The 8,853-nt window shown below is 37.9% G+C and overlaps 3 protein-coding genes across 3 annotated transcripts in view; all 3 read right to left on the reverse strand.

Annotated features, from left to right (window-relative positions):
• Positions 1 to 465: 465 nt before the first annotated feature.
• LOC21390205 (D-3-phosphoglycerate dehydrogenase 3, chloroplastic) lies at positions 466 to 3,438 on the reverse strand. The gene is made up of 5 exons (XM_010103365.2): positions 2,883 to 3,438; positions 2,254 to 2,630; positions 2,058 to 2,168; positions 1,862 to 1,957; positions 466 to 1,376 (listed from the first exon to the last, which is right to left on the reverse strand). The coding sequence occupies exons 1-5, from the start codon at positions 3,418 to 3,420 to the stop codon at positions 705 to 707; spliced, it is 1,794 nt and encodes a 597-aa protein (XP_010101667.1). The 5' UTR covers positions 3,421 to 3,438; the 3' UTR covers positions 466 to 704.
• An 854-nt stretch (positions 3,439 to 4,292) lies between these two features.
• LOC21390206 (probable carbohydrate esterase At4g34215) lies at positions 4,293 to 7,735 on the reverse strand. Its single transcript, XM_024169081.1, has 4 exons — positions 7,597 to 7,735; positions 6,287 to 6,343; positions 5,253 to 5,791; positions 4,293 to 4,481 (listed from the first exon to the last, which is right to left on the reverse strand). The coding sequence occupies exons 1-4, from the start codon at positions 7,733 to 7,735 to the stop codon at positions 4,293 to 4,295; spliced, it is 924 nt and encodes a 307-aa protein (XP_024024849.1).
• A 40-nt stretch (positions 7,736 to 7,775) lies between these two features.
• The window catches only part of LOC112092573 (probable carbohydrate esterase At4g34215), a 2,855-nt gene continuing 1,777 nt past the window's right edge, over positions 7,776 to 8,853 (reverse strand). Inside the window, exon 3 of the mRNA XM_024169076.1 lies at positions 7,776 to 8,005. Within this exon, the coding sequence (XP_024024844.1) occupies positions 7,776 to 8,005 (230 nt within the window). The remainder of the gene's footprint in view (positions 8,006 to 8,853) is intronic.

An 8,853-nucleotide genomic window follows, 5' to 3' on the forward strand; every position in this document is an offset into this window, starting at 1 on the left:
CTGTACAAGATCCGTTTAACGCAGCTTTTGCTTTTTAGTAAAAGAGGTGATGTAAAAGATGTGGTTTCTAAGAAGGGTTTAAAATAAAAGCGATTAATGAGTCAAATAGTTTTTAAAATAAAAGCGATTAATGAGTCGAATAGTTTTTAAAATAAAAGCGATTAAAAGCTGAAACATTTCTAATAAATGATCTAAACACTTTTAAAAACGGTTTTTAGAGTTAAAAAATTAAAAATAACTTCTAAAAAACTCTTCCAAACAGGCCCACGGTAATGAATGATTAACTAATGTGTCATAAATAAAAACATAATGTTCATTTTTTAAAACTATGTTTGCCTTCATAATCACTACGATAAAACAGAATATTACAATATAAAATCACACATCTTTCAATTATGTGTTTTTCTCTAAATTTTTTCGTCGTAGTCTTTTAATATAAGAAATTTAGCGCAATCGATCTGCGTATCAAAGTGGAGGGATTGATAAAAGAGATTTAAGGGGGTGTACACACTGACTAGAGAAATATGCAGTTCTTACTGTTAACACTTCAAACACATACTGATAAGGAGCTATGCAATATGATCACAAAATGGATATTGCATTATGAAACAAAACTATCGTGCCAAAAACTATCTACCAAACGAATTTCTCAAGAATTTATTATAAAACAGATTTTGACAATAGTGATGAGTAAATTAACTTCCTTACAACTTGAGGAAAACAAACTCTTCAATGGACGATATGTCTCCAATTTTCTTGAGTGCTTCCCTGCTGGGTTCATCATCAACACCAATGGTCATGACAGCTTGTTTCCGAGGAGCAATCCTCCCAACAGTCATGAAACTCACGTTTACATTCTCTTCTCCCAGGATACTCCCAACTTTCCCAATCAAACCTGGCTGATCAACTTGCCTGCATAATATTATGCTTCCTTCAAGGCTCACATCAACATCAAACGACCCCACTTTGGTCAAATGAGGTTTTCCATCTTTAACTCTTCCCTCAACTTTAATCTCGCCTGAATCCGAAATGGCACTGGCGAATCTCGATTCGACATTGGCAATTTGAACCTGAATGAACTCCAATGGATTCTCTGGTGAGCCGTCTAACAAGATTATTTCCTCTGTTATCTTTAGTCCTCTCTGTTTGGCTATGAAGTCAGAGTTAACCAGATTGATAAAAACACTTGAAATTGGCTCTATTAGACCCTTTGTAACCATTGCACGTAGCAGACGAGTGTCGAGATCGTCTGGACTTCTAGAAGATGCATAAGTTATCCTTATTGATTTTATGCCACTTCCTCCTGCAACCAGTTGAACCACCAGCCTTCCCAACTTTTCTGCTAATGAAACATATGGTGCCAGTTCCGACAAAACCTATGATCACGGACTAGGCATGCTTAGCAACCAAGTCAAATTAAAGCGCTTAATGAGTTTATGGCGCGTTTAAAGATGAAAGGAGTAGTGATTCTTTTGTTATAATTACAAATAAGTTTAACATGCCACGTATAGGAAATAAGAAACGCTAATACCATTCCTTACTAGTTACTCCCCTTAGTATTAATACCAGATTAAAGACTATAAATACTAAATTTACTTACTATTAATAAATTTAAATGTAAGGCAAGCCAAAAATTATTTAATTATTATGCAAAGGATATTTTAATAATTATATTGATAAAATTCTTATCACTATGCTTAGTAATGCTAAAAGAGGTTATTGCTTTACATTTCTTTCCAATCCCATTACATTTCTCATTCAATTACCGTTTGGTAAACACGCTCTTAATGTATACAACTAAACCACATGTTTTAGGCCAATAATAGGACATAAATGGAGTCGAAAATTTTCCATTAACTACCTCTGCAGGGACCATTGGTGCATTCACAGCAGTGGCTGCAAGTTCACCTTTCAGGGCCCCAAGTACAGCTTCCGCCACTTCACGTGCCACTCCTTCCTGATTATTATGAAAAACAGCTATTTTAAATGCTATTAACGATGGTAAACCAGAAAATATAGTGACAAATTAAGCTGATTATTATGACAAATTGATACACCTGAGCCTCAGATGTGCTAGCACCAAGATGAGGAGTTGCAGTCACGTTTTCATGCAGAACCAACTTGTTGTCTTTCGGTGGTGGTTCCTCAGTGAACACATCAAGTGCCGCCTAAAAAAAAAAAAAGGGTAATTCAAACAAAACTAAGATAGTGGTTTTAACGAGGAAAGGGATGTTTGTCAATAGAAAAAGTTACCTGAGCAACAATCCCAGAATCCAAGGCCCTAAGTAGAGCTTCCTCATCAATGACTCCCCCACGGGCAACATTGACAATCCGAACTCCCTTTTTCATTCTACTAAATGCTTCATCATTGAACATCTTGGAAGTAGCAGGGGTGAGAGGCATATGCAGGGAAATAAAATCTGCAGTTGAAATGGCTTCATCAAAGCTAACTAGCTCCACGCCTATTGAGCGGGCACGATCTGCTGGTGCATATGGATCGTGCGCAACAATGTGCATTCCGAGCCCTTTCGCTCTCCTAGCAACTTCTGATCCAACCTTTCCAAACCCCATCACAGCAAGTATTTTCCCCACTAGGGACACCCCAACATACTTGCTCCTCTGCCACTTCCCTGTACATGGCATGAAAATCAACTAAGAATAACCATTCTAGGCCTAACTATAGAAAAAGAATCCACAATACGAATTCTATTCAATACAATGGCATTCTCAGTTGATGATCAAAGTAAAGAATTCAGATCATTTGCGATAGCATTAGGCAGCATAACAACAGAGGAATGCAACACTTTAATATAAGCAGTTCAAGAGGAAACGTTCTAGAATCGCTGAATTTGTAGACAGAAATTTGGAGAGCAAAATCAAACCAGATTTAACAGAAGCATCAGCCTGAGCGATGTTACGCGCCATGGCAGTGAGCAGAGCAATCCCATGCTCGGCGGCCGCAATAGTATTGGCGGTCGGGGCGTTGACGACAAGGCATCCATGTTCCGTGGCGGCCGACAAGTCGACATTGTCGATCCCGACGCCGGCGCGTCCCACCACCTTCAGCCGGCCTCCGGAGGACTCGAACACGTCGCGGCTAACGGTGGTGCCGCTCCGGACGATCAAGGCGTCGCAGAGGGAGATCTTGGTGCAGAGCTCCTCGGGGCTGAGGTTGTAGGAGCAGTCGACGTTGGCGAAGCTCTTGAGCAGCTCAAGACCTGCTTCTCCGAGCTTCTCGGCGACCAGGATGGTAGGCTTGGCGTCCAATATTGCTGTCACTATCAACGACCTTTTGGCCTTGGAAAGACGGCGGGAAGGGACTGAGATTTTGCATGAGAGAGAACCAGAAGGGAAGAAAGGCGATTGTTGGTTTAGGCAATGAGAGGAGGTGAGAGCAGTCCATGAATATGTTGACGCCATCTCAATACCTCTTCTCTATGTGGCTCTCGTTCCATCTTGGTTTTTAGTGGCTACTTTTTATTTCTCTTTAGAAACGCGTTTTTTTCTTTTTTTCAAAATTAACTTTACACAGTTTAAAAGATTGTGTGGCCGTTGCTTTTCACAACTTAATTTGCACCGACATTGTTGTAACGGCGTTAGAAGATTTCGCATGTTCTAAATTATATTGATTGGTATCATAAATCTCAAAAATCTCAACAAGATTTGAGTAATCTTATATATTAAAAGATGATTTGTTAACATTAACAATTCATTTAATCTTGAGGAGCCATTTGACAAGCAGGTATAGAAGATTTGGGCATTAGTGGTGCTGAGATAATGTACCTACTAGGCCTGTTGACAACATTGTTGAATAAAATAAGCTCCAATATTCTGTATTATTGATAACTTAAAAAACCAATATGAATTTGAATCCTAACCATTGCTTTTTCTTCATATAGAGAACGACAGACTAAACTTACAAAATGAAGCTTTGGAAGAATAAAAACTTGCAATTCATGAACCTGAATTTTCAAAATAACTCCAAGAAGAATACACCTTGTTGTATTATCACAGATACTCTTGAAAACTAAGAAGCAAGAAAGGCACTAGCTATCTTCTTCTCTTTTTTTTTTTTGTTTTTGTTTTTGTTTTTTTTTTTTTGAAGGAAGTAAGAATGTGGAGGTATCTGCTTTAAGTCGAAATCCTGCTATTCTACTTAATGGACGGAACGCTTGTGTTTTGATATTTATACTATACAAAGTAAAACCTTTATAGACAAATAGCTTAAACTGATTCATGAACATGAATTTCAACTTTTCACACAGACAAAATTCAGGTTACTGGCATGAGTACTAAGAACCAAGAAACGCATGAGCTAACATTAGACCAAGTCGAACCTCAGACGCAGTCGTAAGGTGGAGGTTATCTGCTTTAAGGGGCAATCCCTTTGCATCAACGCACTTGACGTTAGGTAAGTTAATCTCTAGCTGAGCCTTTCTAACCACATCTGTGAATTTTCCTTCTCCAGATGCAAGTACAACCTGCACCACCACAATCACAAGTCCGCTCTAATTATGAAACAGATTCAAACAGGATTCTGACATGCCTTAAAATAGTGTAAGAAAAATGTTAGTCACACTAAATATAATCCCAAAAATCTTGTCGCCATATTTTTTTTAGCCAAATTATCAGTCTTTCGATAGAAAGTAGCTAAATTTTCCTTGACTATTGCTCTATTATACAACATAATAATCGTTTCTGGTCATGTATGTATTTGGTGAAAGCGATATATATTAAGAAAACGTTTTTCAATAACTTACTAAAGCTATTGTACACTCCCTACCATAATAATTTCCTAAAATTTCGTGATATGTTAATTTGTCTGCTTTAAGAATAATAAAAAAAATCGACGAACAAAATCAACCAATTTTTTTATCTTCAGCCATATTAATCTGATCAAATTTTCGACTTAGTTGTAAGAAAAGACCAAAATTGTGAGGAAAAAAACGGTAACATTCGACGAGAAACATCACTAGTAAATATATTTATTAAAATCCTAATATAATTTTTTTTTTTAAAAATGAGTGGGCATATCCGATGGGAATGGCCCCACTGCCCACAAGGTACATCTTGTCATTTTTTTTTTTTTTTCTCAACACATCTAGTCATTTTTTTTAACTCAATATTGTCTTAATGAAAAATTATCACGGAACATTTCAGATAAGATTGATGTTAGATGATCATCAATTTCCAACCCACAGAAAAAAGTAAAATAAAATTACAAGTAGTAAGCAGAGATTACAAGACCAAACCTGAATAACCAGAAGATCAGGGATCTTAAGATCAGAACGCAAGTCCATCACAAGCCTCTCCATATTTGCTCTATAGCCCTCAGCGTCCGCCCTTATCACCGTATCACTCTCTCCCTGGTACCACAACACGGCTCGTATGCTTCCCCCATTCTTCGCCGACTCAAGCGCCCTGCTCACCAACTCACTGTACAACGACGTCCCTCGCGCCCACGCGCTGATCCTCGTCCCGCCAACCGCACACGGGACCAGCCCCACCACCTCGTCCGAGCCCCTCGCCCGAACAACCTCGTTCGCAAAGGCCATGCCCGGCCCGACACCGCAGGCCTTGCCGGCGTCGATGTCGGCGTGGAGTGGCTCGTGTGCTTCCTCCCACTGGCGCCCGGCATTGAGCCGGCTTATGCGCCGGTTGGGCCAGCATTGTGGTGGCACGTACTGGTCCCACCTCCCGCGAACGACTCCGCCACGGCCGGCCATGTTGCTCTGCCCTGCTAGTATGAAAATGTCGAGCGACGCAGAATTCACTATACCTAATAAGTTGGCTATTGACACCAGGGAGAATAAGTATAACCAGAATAATCTGGGCCTGCCCATGATTTTTCTGGCAAAAATAAATAAATAAATAAATACTTGGGTTTGTCCAAGTGATTTTAGCTTTTATACGATGATAAACTGAATCATGCAAGTTACAGAATTATGCGTTGTCATGGTATTGGGATTGACAGTGATTTTTTCTATGGAAAAGGTGTGATATTGTTTTTGAGATGAATGTGTGGGAGATTTGGATAATCATGTGATTTCCTAAATTAGATTTTGCTTAGTTTTCTCTCATAATTGATGTAATCTAAGAACTCATTAGAGAATTAGAAGGGTAGAGATTCTCTATATCTCGTGACTATAACCTGCTATATAGGTCCATCTCAGATTCTCAGTGTCAGTTATAGAAATGCCTTAAGTAACTGATGCCACAAAACTGCGATCCAATTTGAGCTCTGCAATTCGAAAAATGATGGAAGAATAAGAAAAATGAGCTGTACCTTTCCAACCAAGGTGTAGAGCCAAATCTGTACTCATTTCAAAGCCTTTCCAATCTCCTAAAAGGCCATTAAAAAAAATAAAACATACATACATACATGAACTTTTGAGTTTTTGACCTTCTTCTCATGCACGGTTTATCATGTATGCCCATAAAAGAGGGTTGTTATTTTTAATAATTGGATGAGCTGGAGATTCGGACTGAAGTCATATTCAATTCAATCAATGAATCTCAAAGGATGAAATATGACTGTTAAATAATTTAAAAAAAAAAGGATGATGTATCAAACTTGTTTTTTCCTATTTGTTTGGTGCTAAGGATTCCAAAAAATTTATTGGAATAATTGGTGTTATATATTGATATATTATGTGGGGTGAAAAGTTGCTATGGTATGAAATTCAAGAAGATAAATAAGGATCTTAAGGGAAAATAAGATTAAAATATAAACAAAAAGAAAACCCTCCATATGCACCATTGGTTGTCCCTGTCTGAAACATAATTGCTAACGAAAACTAGGATTTTGGTAGCATGATATGAAACTATAATCTAAAAGCTAGACTAATAATTGTTATTTATATAAATTAGAGGGGAAAAACAATCCAACGCTTCAAATCCGATTCGGAAGGAACAACTAATGCAGTATATTTCTAACCCCCTCCAATTTTTTTTTTTTTAATTAATGGGGAATATTTTTAATATTGCCTAATTTGTTTAAGAGTTGATACTTGATCCTCCACTACGAATATCTTTAGAGTACTTCTAATGCCCCTTTGCCGTTGAGATGGATTCAGACACTTGAAAAGCATTTAACATTAAAATTCTTTTAGCAAAGAAAACCGTAAGTAAACGGGTATATTATAATTAAATTAAGAATAAATAAGGTCTCTGTGCTGACAAATGTATTGGATTATTTTCATAAATACCTCATGAATTATGTATTATGTTTCAAAATGTCCCTCAATTTTTTAAAATCGTTCAAGACGCTCCCTGATATATAGAAAACATATCAAATTATCCCTCCGTTAACTTCCGTGTATAATTTTAGTAGTTTGTTGACGTGGCACATTGTTAAAAGGTTAGTTAAATGTATTCAATTCTAATTTAAAATTATATAACAATTATTTAATATTAAAATAATATAACAGAAGTTAAAACATAAAATTTTTCCAAAAACAAAAGAAAAAAAGATTAAGTGGTAGTCTTCTTTCTTGGCTCTAACTTGAAGAATCCTATTTTCACACGTATGTGTGTTGCCGCCCCCCATCACCCCCACATCCGCAACCACGTTGCACCACTGTGAGCACGCCTCACCGGAGAGTGAAGCCCAGCAAGGCACCGGCCACGTCCCTTCTCGCAAACACCAATCACGAACCCAACCAAGCCACCTCACAATGGTTGCGAAGAATAGGCTCGCTACGGGATTCACAAAAGAGCTCGTTGAAAAAGACATTGCCGCTAGTGGTTGCGAGTGGAATGGGGAATCACGACGTTCAGTTAGGAGGCTCGGTTGGGCATTTGGGCGCATTTTGGCGAGGTGTTGTTGTGACGGCCAAGGCTCGAGGGAGGCTCTCACTGCTTGAGATGGTGGAGACGATGAGGGGTGGTCTCCGATGCTCGCGATGGCATTCCGGCACTCGCAGGGTCATCAGCCAATAGAGGAGGTGCAATTGGGATGGTGTCGGGTGGCGCTGAGAGTGAGTGATGGGGTGGCTGCTTAACTCTAGAGTTTTTTTAAATAACTTTAAATGAATCAAATTACATATTTTAGATCAATGGTTAAAACTAAATGGGCCTTAAGTTTTTATTAATATTTTCTAATAATAAGCATATATGTTGTAAAAATATATATATTTTTTATCTTTAATAACGTGCCATGTCAACAAACTATTAAAATTATCCACAAAAATTAAGGGAGTAGATAATTTGATATGTTTTCTATACATTAGGGGACGTTTTGAACGATTTTAAAAAATCAGGAGACAGAATACATAGTTTAGGGGTACTAATGAAAATAATCCAAATTTATTTGGTATGATGGTATCAGGATCTAGTGGTGGAAGCCCGCTGGGTTCACTTACTTATTTCACGTGGCACTACACTTCTCAGGTAAATTGAGGTTGCCAAAGTGGTACCTTTAATAGCAAATTAATAGGAAAAAAAGAAAAGTGTGCAGTATTCAGATGGTAAAATGGCACTATAATCTATGTTACTTATTACCTACAATACATATGGTTTGGGAAAACTGTCTGTATCAGCATTTCTGTACTTGCGGTTCATCCATCAATTCTATTGTAGGATGGTAAGGTGCATTTTAGTTGGGTTGTAATTTTCAGCGTCACTCGAATTTGAAAATTGTACTTATCTCCATCGTTTTCAACACGTACTGGATTTAGATGCTCACCGATTAAAATTATTTCCAACAAATACTCTAAAGTTCCTCCGGATCTATCTTAGAAAACGTTATTATAGGGGAATAAACATTGGTCTAGCTAATAGAATTCATAAAAGCACATGACCCTTTGGAAAATTTACATGTTATCGTAATATACACAAGTACAGTATTCCCCC

The sequence above is a fragment of the Morus notabilis genome, unplaced genomic scaffold (genome assembly GCF_000414095.1).
Source record: "Morus notabilis unplaced genomic scaffold, ASM41409v2 Scaffold557, whole genome shotgun sequence".
Lineage (NCBI taxonomy): Eukaryota > Viridiplantae > Streptophyta > Magnoliopsida > Rosales > Moraceae > Morus > Morus notabilis.

What these genes read in the sequence shown, in the direction of transcription:
- LOC21390205 (XM_010103365.2), bottom strand. Translation starts at nt 3,420, where the DNA reads ATGGCGTCAACATATTCATGGACTGCTCTCACCTCCTCTCATTGCCTA. An exon ending in ATTCTGGGATTGTTGCTCAG is followed by an intron (nt 2,169 to 2,253) that starts GTAACTTTTTCT and finishes TTTTTTTTTTAG; the next exon opens with GCGGCACTTGATGTGTTCAC. An exon ending in CACCAATGGTCCCTGCAGAG is followed by an intron (nt 1,377 to 1,861) that starts GTAGTTAATGGA and finishes CCGTGATCATAG; the next exon opens with GTTTTGTCGGAACTGGCACC.
- LOC21390206 (XM_024169081.1), bottom strand. Translation starts at nt 7,735, where the DNA reads ATGTCTTTTTCAACGAGCTCTTTTGTGAATCCCGTAGCGAGCCTATTC. An exon ending in TTGCTGGGCTTCACTCTCCG is followed by an intron (nt 6,344 to 7,596) that starts GTGAGGCGTGCT and finishes ATGGCCTTTTAG; the next exon opens with GAGATTGGAAAGGCTTTGAA. An exon ending in CTGATCTTCTGGTTATTCAG is followed by an intron (nt 4,482 to 5,252) that starts GTTTGGTCTTGT and finishes GTGGTGGTGCAG; the next exon opens with GTTGTACTTGCATCTGGAGA.